Genomic DNA, 14,690 nt, shown 5'->3' with positions numbered 1-14,690 from the left:
TTCTTAGCACTTTATGCTTTTTGTTTCGTTAGGATCGATTTGTAGCACTAAAGACCTAGCACTATACCCGTGTTGATAACCTATTTATTTCTATTCTATACTATTTTTTTTAGACTGAATGTATTACTAATAGATATGCTGACTATTAACAATATATTATTTAATTAAATTCAAAAATATATTCTCCTACAATTCATATATTATTTCACATAAATATTGTATATTTGGAAATTATATATTATAAATAAATATATAACTTTCTAATAATATTATTATTTATTTTCTAACATTTTTAATATTGTTCTTATTAAATGATGTGTTAAGACCTCCAAATAATTTAATTTTTACTATAATTGTTATATTCTTAATATATTTGTAAATAAATATATATTCTCGATATATATATAAATTTATATTTATATATATATATATTCGAAACTATTAACTATTCAATAAAGGTATAGGCAGTTAATGATTTAACTATATGCTTACCTTATAGGGTGATCTTTTTCTGAAGATGTGTCCCACATGTGAGCAAGGAACAATTTCCAACGTACCACCACACATCCAAGTCTTAAAAGACAATTCCAAATTTTCGCCACCCCAAATATCGAAACCGGAATCATAAGTACCCAGCAATTCGAAGAATTTACGGTCAATTGTGAAGAGACCACCGGCCATTGTGGGTGTGTAAACGGGCTCTGCCGAGTTCTGTAATTAAAAATATTCATAAAAAACATTAATGAGAAAATGTTAGAAATTGAATGAAAAATAAACGTGTAAACAAAAGCAGAACCAGAAGAGTAGAGGGAAATAAATACTAAAACACAAAATTTGCCAACTAATTGTTAATTACATTTCTTGCCTGAGGCATTTAGAAAGGAACAAGGACACAAATGTGCTGGAAAAAAACTCATTTTCACTTCAAAAGAGCAAAAATGAAAATGATTTCAATTGCAGGCGGATCTGGAGTCGAGGCTGTAGCGCAGGCAAATAATATAAGAATATGCAAAAGGACTATCGTCCTTATAAACTCGTAAATGTGTTTCTGCAAATTGTTTTTATGAAAAATATTATTACTGTTTTGATTACTCGATGGCTTGGTTAAATAGTTGGTTGGCTGGTTAGAGACATACTCATGCGGGTGTTATTTTCGTCAGACAGTCGAAATATTTCTATTTCTGCCTATCTGACATTATGGCAGATTAAACTTTCAAATACGTCTCAAATTGAGGGAAAACAGTTTTGCAGCTCTGGAGCAATTTTGAGTACATAAGGACATATAATTTCAGAAATTGAAACAAAAGTGTATTACGATACTTAATTTAATTGCATGACTTTGCATATGTCGTGAAGTATGATTACTGGAAGCTATTCAGTACTCATGTATGTAGAGTGTACAGAAACCTCATAATCACTAAGTTAGACTGAGTATGAGTACTTATATTTTATTATTATGACATCGGATATTCTGTGTGTGGTTGTCGGATGAAGTAGAACTGAACTCATGACACAAAAAATATCCTCAACTAGGTCTTTTTAGAAAAGGTCTTTTTTTATTTGGAAAAAAGTCTGTAATGATTAAAATAACTTAAATTTTGAAAAGGGTTCAGCTCATAAAATAAGTTACCTACAAATATATTTTACGAAAATAAGACATGAGTAGTTAGTGTTTAAAGTTCCTGTACATTCACGTACACCCAGTTATATGGTGGATGGGCTAACGTCTGCCGATATTTTATGCGCCTGCTAGTACTCAGTATTCGACTTCAGCTCGACAATTACTTTAAAGACATTTATATTTTTGTTCAACCACTACTTAAATCCTTCCCATCGCTGGAAAAGGAATAAAGAATAAATTTTTCGGTATATATTTAAGGTACATACTTTAATACTTTAACCTAACAAAGTTGCGTATTTTTTGCCATAAATTGAAAATTATCGTTAAAGAAACGTGAATCATTTAGTATCTGTCAAGCGAATGACAAAGGAATTCAAAGCAAAAAACGATGAAGATTAATAAAAAAAAAGTTAGGAAATATGAAAATGTATATATCATATCACTGAGTTAATGATGAGGAATTCTGAGAAAAAATTCTTTTTATGTCATTAATCAGCAAGGTAAAATGGGGTCAAGGAGAGCTTTTTGTATAAGAGTAAGTGTATATATGAGTGCGGGGAAAAGGAATACTAAAATCAATTTAAAATGGAATAATTTCGCTTAAGTCTTCATAAACTGACAATGTGGACGCATTTAATGTGATTTCTTTCAATCTTAAATAAGTTATAAATATTTTTGTGACACATATTTTTCTGTAATAATAGTGAATATGAATTTAGAAAAAATATTCAATAGTAAATGCATTAATAAATATTGAAAGAAATGGCACTTATTGAGACGTAAGCAGTGCTACTACTACAGTAGTGGAGTTAATAATGAGAAGGATATAATGAAAATCAAAAAATTTCCGGATAAGAAAACCTTCATTTACCCACTCATTATACTCTAAGTAATACTCAAAATAAAATTGAATCATAATGAGGACATTCGAGAGCTACATTATATCAACTTTAAAATAAATGAAGTATTCAGCAACACTACTGAAGTTAATTCAGTTGATTGATAAATAGTTGGGGTCTTGGAATCCAATTTTATATAGATTAGTATGACCATCATATTTTTTATGATGATATAAAAATAAAGACAGTTGAGACCATGGTACATCCACACGAATGAAATGCTAAGAGATCTAATAAGGAACAGAGCCCTGAAGTTATATGCGAAAACTAACAAATGTTACTGCTCTACTTAGCACTATCTAATCTCAGAGTAATCACTAACCGAACGGAGCGGTATGCAGATCTTAGAGCAGTCATTGAATAATCACGAAGCTTATGAGGAAGAAACGAAAACGCGGTAGAGGACGTCCGCATCTTCGGTGGAAGGACCAGATGACCAACGATTTGGGGGCGCTCGGTACTACCAACTGGCGTCAGAAGGCAACTAATCGGGCTGACTGGCGGAGGCTACACGACGCGGCCAAGGACGACACACGTCTGTAATGGTCAACTAAGTAAGTAAGTATGAGGAAGACACAAATTAGTCAGTGAGATGATGCACTAACTTGGAAAAGGCTCAACATTAGATAGAGAACCGAGAAAGTGATAAAGGATACGCATAGATATCACATAGATGACCTATTTCGAGTGAGAGATGATATTTTGTTACCTAGAACAAATCTATCTTGTTAAGATGCCAACGCAGATTAAAATATCCCATCAGGTAATACACCAACAACCTCAACTCCGTTCTACACAGAAGGGGCTATTGTTGGCAGTCAAAACATTGACCTGGCGGTGTTAATTAGGAAAGACAACTGAAACTCTTATTTGTAATATAATTTATGGATTAGATAACTATGTATTCTTTTAAAGTCTTCATCTTGAACTAATGGTTGTATAAATACATTACACATTAATACTTTAAATTATTAAAAGATGTATAAATATATGTATATATACAATTATATATCAAGCTAAGTTAATAACAGTTAACATAATATATTTTTTAAATTTAGATTTAAAATCACAAAAGCTACTTAAAATTCATCAGAAATTTTGAATCGTTCACTTCTGTGGATTGTGCTTCTGAGTAATTTTTCTGCTTATTTATGTAGCTGAACGGATAAAATATTAGGTATTGCATATTTGAAATGGGTCACTTCCATTCAATGTATATTTTGCCCTATGTGTACTCTTACATTAGTGGATTGTTCCCACTTTGCAACCGCAAATTTTACAAATCCACTGAAGTATGACTGAATGGAGATCGAAAATGTAAATCTGTTTTGGAAATGTTCGCATCAAAAGGATAATAGGGAATTCATTTAAAACTGAAAAAGTAATGGAAATATGAAATGTTCGCATGCATTTGGAACATCTGTTGTGGAAATGTTCCAAATAATGTCGAATTCATGGTAGATTAAAAATGAAAATATGTAACATGTTTTTATTTGAGGGAAATGTTCGATGAAAATTATAAAACAGAAAAAAAAATCCTGAAAAAATTTTAAAAAAGGGGAAAAACAAGTTTAAAAAAATTTGTTTAACTTTTGATTTGTTTTAAAATTGTTTTTTTTTTGTTTTAAATTTGTCATTCATTCAAGTTTTTATGAGTTTTGTTTTAATTTTATTATTTACACAGCTTTTGATTGTTTTATTTTTTTTTTGTCGCAATATTCGCAGGAATTGAAGAACAACTAAAATTGTTAAAAACGGTGTAAAAATATTTATTTTTCCTCAGTTCGACTTTTTTTTCAACTTTTTATTATATTTTTTCATTTAATTTTTTATTATATTTATCTTTGTTGCCAATTCTATTTTCCTTTCATTTTACTCACATATTTGCACTGAAAACTTAGTTGAAAATGAGTTCCTGTGAAAAGGACTGATTAAAATGTAACTTCGAATACATATTGACTCCTTTAACTCGGTTTATTTTAAAGATACTTATTTAGCAGGCAGGATACAAACACAAATAAAGTATAAAATGTCAACCTCAAAGTTAATCCTTACTTCAGTACCTAAATAAGCCATATTTTTTATACTTTACTTCTTAAAAGATATAAAAATGTGAATGAGATTTTATTTCAGTTTTAGGGTTATTAATAAAATTATTTACAGACTACATTTTTAAAGCAAACCATCCTACTTACAAGCGTAGAAGCCTTTCAACACTACTAAAATCCTTTCAAATAACTACGACTAGTTGCCATCAATCACTTCTTCTTATTTCATTCAGTGCCTTCTATATAGTTAAGTTAATTTCTTTATTGCTGTGATATGCTTTCAGGACTCCTCTCAGTTACAAATACAGAAATTTTTTATTTGTTATGTGAGAAACTTTTTGTTTTAGTGAAATTGTTAAAAATTGTATTCTAGTAAAAACTTTGACCTCATGGGATCTTCCATGAAGAAGTTTTGTGTCCCGCATGCCCTGTCGGTATCTCTTTGACAAGTGATTGTAATAAAATGTGAAACAATAGTGTGCGACTGTTGGTTGGAAGTTTTGTGATTTTTCATTACGAATGTGAGCAACATTTGTTGACTTTCCATTTGGGACGTATTTGTCCTGGACGATGTCAAAGTGAAGCAACAAAAAAATTTAAGGTTTTGTTAAATAATCAAAAAAATTAGAGCTTTTCATTCCATATAAATTTAAGATTTATGTCAATTATTTTAAATTAAATTTAATTTATTAATTTTAATTCGTTAAAAGCCAATATCAATTATTTAAACAGTTTTTCTAATACTCTCTCACATCCCTCTCTTTATCATTAAGTATGATGAGTAATAATGAGAAACAAATAGGGTTCCAAATACATATTTATTACTTTTTAAAATTAAAAGGATTTTAAAAACACATTAATACTTTTAATTAGCACATTCACCGGTATCAATTTAAAATATAATAGAATGAAAATAAAGAATATAGACTCTTGTCGAAGGGGAACAATGAAGATGGGGTAATTATAGAAAAATTACTTAACGCTTGGAATGAAAAAAAAAAATAAAGTGCACACGCCTTAAAAGTTATATCAGCAGTCATTTTTCATCTTCATCACTATGTTACGATATTCATAAGCCGATATTCATCTTTGTACTGTGCTAAGTACTTTACATCATCTGTGGACTTCCAACCTTTGCAAATCAGATTCGGCACCATCAATCCTGCATGCTTGCGACTTATATTTTTATAACATATCCAATGTTATTATTGTTGAGGTTAATTGAGTCAGTGCATTTGAGCACTTTTACTCTCCATTAACTGCGAGGTTTCTTCATAACCTAGCTCTACATCTTGACTGGATTATTGTTTATCAATCTGCATACCTCCCCAAGGAGCCTGTAACCATTCTGAGTTTCGATAACGCCTGTTAGTTTTCGTAAATAATTTTAGGGTTCTATCCTTTATGTATTTTTTGATCGGAGAATATCATTCGTCTTATATCATGGTACCATGAAAAGTCTTCTCAGAACCAGGCTTTGTGCTTGAATACTTCATTGTGGTGATGTTGAAAGAGGCCTTCATCATTATAATTTTTTTAAATATTAAATATGTTTCGTAAGCTTTTATTTAAGGATATTTTCTTATATTAGTATTACATTTTGATAGTAGACTCAACATATATGGTAGAGTTTATTTTTTATGACTGGAGTTTTGATTTGAAGATGTTGATATATACAAAGTGTTATGCGCCAATTTTGTCTATCAATTAAAATTCTATTTAAGGTACTTCAACTTCACTTAATTAGTATTGTTAGTACATTAAATGAATATTTATTCATAATTAAATTTAATAAATCACTACTTAAGCATTTTCTTGAGAATTGTATCCACATTGCGTTATTGAGGCATTGGAATGTCTTACTGTAAAAATTTTATTGAATAATTTCTCATACATGTAGGATATAGTAATTATAAACAAAATGAGTTGCCTTTGATAAATTCATATTAAGTTATTTTCGTCCTTACTTTCAAAGTGTTTAATTCATATATGCCAATCAAAACAAACTTTGGTAAAAATAAGTGCATATATGTTCCCGGTTAAAACAGTTGGGTAGAATGAAAGGAAATAAATTGGAGAGTATAAAATTTCTGCCACTAAAATTATTTAAAAGCCATTATAAAGTTTTCAACTCAATATAAAATTTTTTTTACTACGAAACTAATTTGCATAAATTAACCTTTTCCATACCGTAACCAAAAGGCATTTTTAAAATTTATTTTACCATGAATATTAAAGTCAAAGGCACCTTTAATTACCATAATTTGAGTGCAGCATATATTAAAAACTTTTAATTACTTTTCAGCATATAACAAGGCATAAAACCACAACAATTTTAGCAGTTCATTCAATTCTATACCATTTAATAAAATGAAAATAAAAAATAAAACTTAAAGGAACACAAATCAAAGCCATACTATCAATTCTGGTAATTACACTGAAATTACCTCTCAACAATTTTAAGTGTTAAAAATAAGTGTTACGAGTATTGTTCTTCTTCAGTCAAAGTACTTGCCCTCCTCATTCTACATGTAGACGCCACCAAAGCTTGAGACCGCTAAACGGCGTCACATTAATTTCACACCATTTGAAATAAAGAAAGTATAAAGTGATAATATAAGGGGAAAAAGGAAAGGAAGTTTCATTAGTTTGTTTAACGTTTAAGCGCCTAAAAGGCAGTTATGTCATTATGAGGCAAGCATTTATTTTCCTTCCTTATTCTGTTCTTATTTTTTTTCTTTCCTTTTGCACTAATTTCTCTTCAATTTTTTTGTTGTTCTTTTTTTTTTAAATGAAGAGACACAATTTACATTGAGTGGCTTCTTAATGATTTTGAAAATTGAGCCTTAAAGTATGCAATATTCTGTGCCTCTATTATTTTTAGCAAGAGTGTTGTGTCCTCATATCCTTATGGTAGCTTTCATGGCACAGTGTGCCAAACCATCTTTTGGATAGTTAAAATAATTTAAAAATAATTTTAATATGATATTGTTATAATGATTAAGTATTTTAAAGTTATTTGCAAGTTATCTTCTCTTATACTTTCATTAAAAAGATTGATTTCATAATTTTTATTTCTAATATTTATTATTCAATTTTTAACTGATTTTCTGATTCTTATAATTTTTATAAATAAAACTGAAACACGGATGGTGTTGCATACTGTATTACATCTATCAAATAAAGCTAAATTTACAACAATATTTTCAGTGGTTTATTTATATTTAGTCAAATATATGTTTAAATTCACCTTTAAATTTGTTTCTTGTTACGTAGGCCAAAATACGGGAAGTCAAATATATTAAAAACTTTATAGATTTCAGAAAAAGAATAAAACAAGTTATAATGCTATGAGATTTAAATGAAACCCCAAATGTAGAACCGAATCATATCCAATAAATTATGAACTAAGTGAACTGTTAAACCAAAATTTGTATGTATAATTTATATGTCATGACTTATATTATATATAATGAGATCCACATATATCCAACTAAATACCAATGTATAGAAACTAAAATTAAAGCAGGACTTATCTTTGCTGTAGTAATTAAATGTTAAAATTACTATTATAATATTTTTCAGTTAATTCAATTCAATTCAATTCAGGTCTCAGTTCAGTCTCACTGTGCAAAATATATCAACGGAATGAGTAAGTTTTTTGCTCTTTGTTTTATTTACAAGTCACGTATTAAAAAAAAGTCCCAAAAACTAAAAAAAAAGAAAATTACCAAAGAAGGAGAGAGGAAAGAAAAACTAAATAGCGCCCAAAAATATGCCGTGGAAAATATTGTAAATGTCAAGCATGTTATTTAAAGCAGTTTGTGCATGTAGAATGTCTAAAAGTTATGGAAACAACGGTGTGGTTGTACAGCACCAGGTATATATGAACGCCCGAGGTGTACAAAGGGCGCAGGTAAAAGTAAGGCAACATAAGCTGCCGAAACATCAAAGAGAACTGAAGTGGGTGCTTAACATAATTTCCTGAAAATTTTTGCACGCTCACAAAGCGAGTTCGTACGCAGCAGTAGTATATTTCGATATGTAAGCGGTACATCAATGGCCCCTTTTCCGTACCCATGATTCCCCTTTACTTTAATTTTTAAAGCTTATATGTGTCTTCAACTTAAATTTTAAATTGCAAAATTGCAAAATAATATGTGAAATACTAAAGTATGTAAAGTAGCAAGCAAAATACTTATACAAACTTTCGAGCTGTTTAAAGATACCGAGTATCTTGGACAGAAATGAGTTATAACTAAGAAGAATGCTGCTTGCTACAAATTTCAAGCCTTGTGTATAAAAACTTTGACATTCATATTAAAGTTTAACCTATGAAACATTTGTAAAAACTAATTGGTTAGAAAATAGGATATTGGAGAAAAAAGCGTGCTTTTTATATTTGTAAAAATTTTCTTGCTTCAAGTTATCGACTTAGTTTTTTCTCAATTTTCTGCACCGATTTTCTTTGCGACATGCCACGAAACTTCTCAATCTCTCGGGCGCTACCGTTTCTTTTTATCTGAACTAACTTAATCTAGCGAAAAATTTTATATTCCTCAGAGAAAATGGAAAAACATGAAAATCGCATTTTGCGCTAACATCAAAACCAAAAACTTATGACCCAGTTATCGTAAATACTTTTGCTTGACTTCCGTGAATTCGATTTACGTTTGTTCTTATTGAATTCAGTTTTTTCGGTGTGCTTTAGTATTAGGTTTTTTTTTGTTTTATTTTTTATTTAAACAATATGCAATTGTACTTTTATATTTACCGAAATGATACCTTAGAGCACAAAATATAATTGAATGTAACCGAGGAAGTAGCGCAAGTAGAGAAAAAACTGGAAAACCATTTCGAAAGGAAAACGCTTTATAACTAAATCTGATTTTAGAATCAGATTTAAATTTAAGGAATTGTAAAAACCTTTAATATCTGTTTTTGTATTAGGATTTGATATCATTCTGGTTTTATCGACTCCATAATATTGTCAAATGAATATTCGCTTTAATGGTTTTTAATAGAAATATATTCAATCCTTAGCTAAGATTTTTAAATTGGGTGACTTTCCAAGTTATGGAAAAGCTATAAACTCATGCTATATAAAAATATGTTAAATCCCGTCTAATGACTTGTTAATATCTATTAAAATGTGGACTTTAAATAATGAGGGTCTATCAAGAATTATCGTAAAATACGTTAGTAAAGAATTATATCCGCATACATCTCTGTTAAAGCTTATCCATTAGATCTCATTTATTTCTCTGTGTTTGACGTAAAAATCATACGCCACAGTTTTGAAAGCGTTTAGTTAAAGCTACGATCCTTTGTAAAACTCTATTAGATATGACAGATTGACTTCTAGGTAATCAAATTTTTTGTTTTGATATACAAGTGTGATATCATTCGTAATAGAACTTCCGTGAGAGCATAGTGACACAGCAGTGGATACATTGAATGGTACTGGAGCGAGAATTGAGCCCCAGGACGGACATTGGTTTTGTGTTCCTTTTATTAATAGTTAGTTGCAATTAGTTGACCATTAAAGATATGAGTCATACTTGAGCGCTTCCAGTAGCTTCCGCCAGTCAGCACGATTAGTAGCTTGGTGTCGCCAGTTAGTAATACTGCGTGCCTTCATATCGTTTGTCACCTGCTTCTTTCACCAACGCAGTCTTTAACCTATCCTCTACCGTGTTTTTCACCAGCTGGTACCGAATTAAACACTTTTCTAGCCGTAGTAGTTTATTTTACTCGTGGGACATTTGGAAGTTGTGTCTATGTAAATCAATGTCGCGGTAAATAAAGCTCAACCAGCTCATCGTTCAATTTTATTAATAAAGACAAGATTAAATAAGTGATTGATAATCGTTGTGGCGAAGGTGTGTATATCTTGCCACAAGAGATCGTTTTTTCTTGTGTGTAAATAAGGCATTGTTTCCAGACAGTACTCGTATAGTAACTATTATGAAATAGCTACTTTAAATAACTGTTAAAACTCTCAACACTGGCCATCCAGTAAATTAACTGCTCATTTATCTTTAATTTAGGACAAAGAAACTCATTGGATAGCAATAAATTCTAAATTCTCATTATTCTCAAGCTTTATTCCGAAATTGCTGAATGTTTTCATTTTAAAATTTTAATATTTATAAACAAAAGCCATTGTTTTGTTTATTCAAATACGAGATAGTTGGATTTGATCCTACCAATTCGGTGCTTTGCCTAAAAACCGTAGTGCAGAAATGGCAACTGCGAAATGAGAGAATGCAAATGGCGTGCGGAATACGGAGGAGCGCAGTTCTAAATTATAACGCCACTAACCTCCTTTACCTCCTTTTGTTCTATGTTTATATTTGCATAACAAAGTGTTGCAAAATATTTGCCATTCAACAGTGGCTGCTGGCGTAATGCAAAAGCTGCGTAACATTTTGCCGCACTTCCAAAATATATGAGCGCAGCCCTAACCACTGGCGCTGCGACCATCTTTACTTGGTTTGTTGTCAAATCATTATTTTGCCGCGGCTGCGAATATTTACGTAGAAAACACCACAAAAAATTAAAAAAAAAAATAAATACAAGAATAGTAGGAGAAAACTAAAATAAAGACAAACAAAAAAAAAATTATTATTATAATAATAAAAAAAATAAAAATAAAGTAAATGCTCTGTTAGTAAGCAGTAAGCGGTAAGCAGTAACCAGGTCAAAAGCCAAAGGGTAACAGTCTACTGCGTGGAAGGACATCAACTACAAATGTAGAAGAGTAGGATTCGTTGTGCTGGTGTGCAGCGAGTGTAAAATTAACACATCCTGTTTGCAGTGAACACAAATATTTATATTTCAATTTGAAGCGTTTGCCCGTCCATTCATGTCATTGCTACTGTAAAGCACAATGGCGTAAGCCACCATTTTGTTTAAACTACATAAAGTGTTTTCGTCAGTTTTACAACACTGGCTTATGTTGTTGGGTTTCCGCATTTTCCTTCATTTGAATTTCACTCATTTAATGCTTTGTTCTTTTAATATTCCATTCTATCTTTATTCTTTTTTTTACATAAATTTTAAGCAATTTGCATGCAACGTCATGAATCATCACATCAACTTTGAATTGTTGCTGCTGCTGCTGCTGCTTTTCTTTCAACTGCAAATGACGCCATTTTTGCAGTGTGCATTTTTCTAATTCTTCCCCCCATGGTCGCTTCCGGTATGCATGACCGACTCTACACTAACGCAGTTAGGAAAATGTTTAGATTCCTTGCGCTTTTTGCATTGTTCTTCGGGCAAAGTTGGTATCTCTTCGGAATATTTTATGGCACATATATTACGAACTTATTTTTTTATACTCCAATTTATGAATGGACAACCAAAATAGACAACCAAAATAGACAATAGTGCTCTAGTGTTTGGTTTTGGAATGAGTTCTTTTATACTATAGAATGACTTCCACCTCAGTTTCAAACCATTTTTTCTTTCTTGTAAAAATGAGAAAAAAAACACTTAAAAATAGTATGATTTGTTGTAAATTTGAAGTTCACTTCAATCTCATTGTCAAATTCCATAAAGTACAATTCTAAGGTTTTTCATTCTCATTTTTTTGAAATTGTTTTAGTACTTGTTCTGGAGAAAAATTCAATAATTTAAGGATTTGTATAAGTTATTTTTATATGCTCCCAAATTATATTTTTATAATTTCTTAATTAAAAAAAATTTCGTATGCATTATATGTCAATCAGTTAATGTGGTTGGTTATGTTGAGTACCTTAGTATGACATTCCAATCGTTTATAAAATCACTACAAACTTCAGCTTCAAATATTATTCTAACTGTTGCAAACTTTGAGTAATCATAAGTCACATTCAAGAATGTAGCTAGCGTATAGCTGTATGCAGTTCGAGTACCTCACTGTAAATGTTTGAACATTAATGATGTTCCACTCTTTGCTGCTATACGTATGTTACTTGCATATCATAAAATCGAAAGCATGGGAGACACATAGAGCAGATTAGCTGTTGGATCAGCTTGAAAGTCTTCCTCCAGCTCAAATATTTTGCAACAGTTAGACTGTTTTAGCAAAGTCATGTAGACATAAACAAAGCCAGGCAGTCAGAAACAAATCCAGGTTGTCCTTCCTGACTTAGAACAAAGATAGACAGTCATGAGTCATGACTCTTAGTCTTATATTCTTTTAGACAGAGACGACATTCTATCATATTAGGTAGTTCACAAAGCCAGACAGTCATAAACAAATCCAGGTTGTCCTTCCTGACTTAGAACAAAGATAGACAGTCATGAGTCATGACTATTAGTCTTATACCCTCCCAGACAGAGACGACATTCCATCATATTAGATAGTTCACACAAAAATAAGAAATTAAATATAGTTGGATGGTAAAAATCTTGAAATATTTGGAATTGCTTTCAAGCAAATAAAAACTAACAAATATTTCCCTTGTAAAAATAGTTTTCGTAATAAATTTATTTCAACCAGAAATAAACAACCAAGCCCGAAAAAGGCGTTATATTTTGCAAAAGGCAGTGCAACTATTTCAAATTTTTTTTTATTGAAATGGCAATTTTTCTCTAAGTGAAAAATTCTTTTTTCAAGAAAAACTCATTCAAGAAGCAAACAAGCGAGCGCCAGCAATTTGTGAAGTAAAAATTTGCCAAAGTGTTAAGCCAATAAATCCTCCTTTTGGCTGCTCAAGGAAGGGTGTAAACGTGCGATATTGTGTTTCCTGAAAGAACTACTAAATTCTTCCATTGCTCAAGTTTTTTTTTTTTTTTTGTATATTTTCATTTGAAACTAACTTATTTGCTCTTTGTAAAAAATTAAAGCAAATTTATGCAAGGGAAAGAAACCAATCATTAATTAAAATTAATTAAGGCCTTTTGCTTGGCCCAACCGAATTACAACATAAAGGGTTAAAACCAACAAGCAATTTTCCTCAACATTTTCGTTTAATCTTTATTTTTGTACTTTTCATGTTATGCCTCCTTCCGTTAAGCCATTTTCTTTTTCCCATTTTCCCACTTTCCTCTCCCATTTTCCATTCTGCTTTTGCAAGGATTAATAAGTAAAGTGCGCCAGTTTTAATTTGCAGCCATCAACAGGCAAATTTCTCCTTGATGAAGACAAAGTACTTGGCTTGGCTTAATGTTGCTAACCTTTCGAGATTTTGCAATTATTTTATAATTTTCTAGCTTGTCGTGCAGCCCTGGTAACTTTGCCGCTATGATTGATAAGTTTTCTTTTTCTTACTTTATTGTTGCTTTTAATAAACTTTCCGTAAACTTTCCAATGCAGAGAAAAGCAAATAGGCAATCTCACAGTTGGCTTAACTTGCGGTTAGTTTGTGGTCCCTCAATAATTTTTAATTTTAATTTTCTATTCTATTAAATATTTATTTTTTTTTATTTTAATTTATTTAGTTTTATAAAAATATGAGTGCAAATCTTGATAAAATAATTGAATTAAAGAATATTAAATGCAATTCATGTCTGAACTAGTTTATATGAGATTGTTTATTTATTATTGTAACGTTATTATTTTACACATATGTATATTATTTTATTAACTTATATTCATAAATGAAATTGTACATATTTATATATATTTAAATTTTTACTTTTATTTTCGTTTTTATTTATGTTCAGTTCTTTATTAGTGTGGCTTTTTCTCTGGGGTATATGCCAATTGATTTTGCTCTTCGATTATACGTATTGAGTACAAAACCATTGACCCAGTAATTGGGTAATTGAATTAAAACACCAAATAAAAAGTAAGAACCAAATAAAAATGTGAAATATCTCAAAACAACATAAGTGAATAAACAGAAATTAAGGAGCTAATGAAATAACAGTATTCCCTCGTTCATTTGATTCATCAGCAAATTCAACAAATTAGCAAAGGATTATGAAATCATCTGAAAGTTTTGTTTATATAAACTAATAACTGAGTCTATACTTTTTTGTTTTGAAAATAATGTAATATTTCTTATAATTCTTATAATTCTTGTTGTATAAGATTTAATGTGGATAACAGAACTTGTTAGAGCAGTTAAAGTCAAATTGTTAATATTGTAGGATTCTGTAGAATTATTATAATTGATGTGTTATATGATT

At 30.3% G+C, this 14,690-nt stretch overlaps 1 protein-coding gene across 2 annotated transcripts in view; it reads right to left on the bottom strand.

The window, feature by feature from the left end:
* The window catches only part of LOC119682083 (putative polypeptide N-acetylgalactosaminyltransferase 9), a 78,988-nt gene that overhangs the window by 14,210 nt on the left and 50,088 nt on the right, over positions 1 to 14,690 (bottom strand). For both annotated transcript variants that reach the window (XM_038095430.1, XM_038095431.1), the window contains exon 5: positions 493 to 711. In XM_038095430.1, the coding sequence (XP_037951358.1) occupies positions 493 to 711 (219 nt within the window). The remainder of the gene's footprint in view (positions 1 to 492; positions 712 to 14,690) is intronic.

This window comes from Teleopsis dalmanni, chromosome 2 (assembly GCF_002237135.1).
Source record: "Teleopsis dalmanni isolate 2A chromosome 2, ASM223713v2, whole genome shotgun sequence".
Taxonomy (NCBI): Eukaryota; Metazoa; Arthropoda; class Insecta; order Diptera; family Diopsidae; genus Teleopsis; species Teleopsis dalmanni.
The sequence above is the reverse complement of the archived record's forward strand: the minus strand, read 5'-3'. Positions and strand labels throughout refer to the sequence as shown.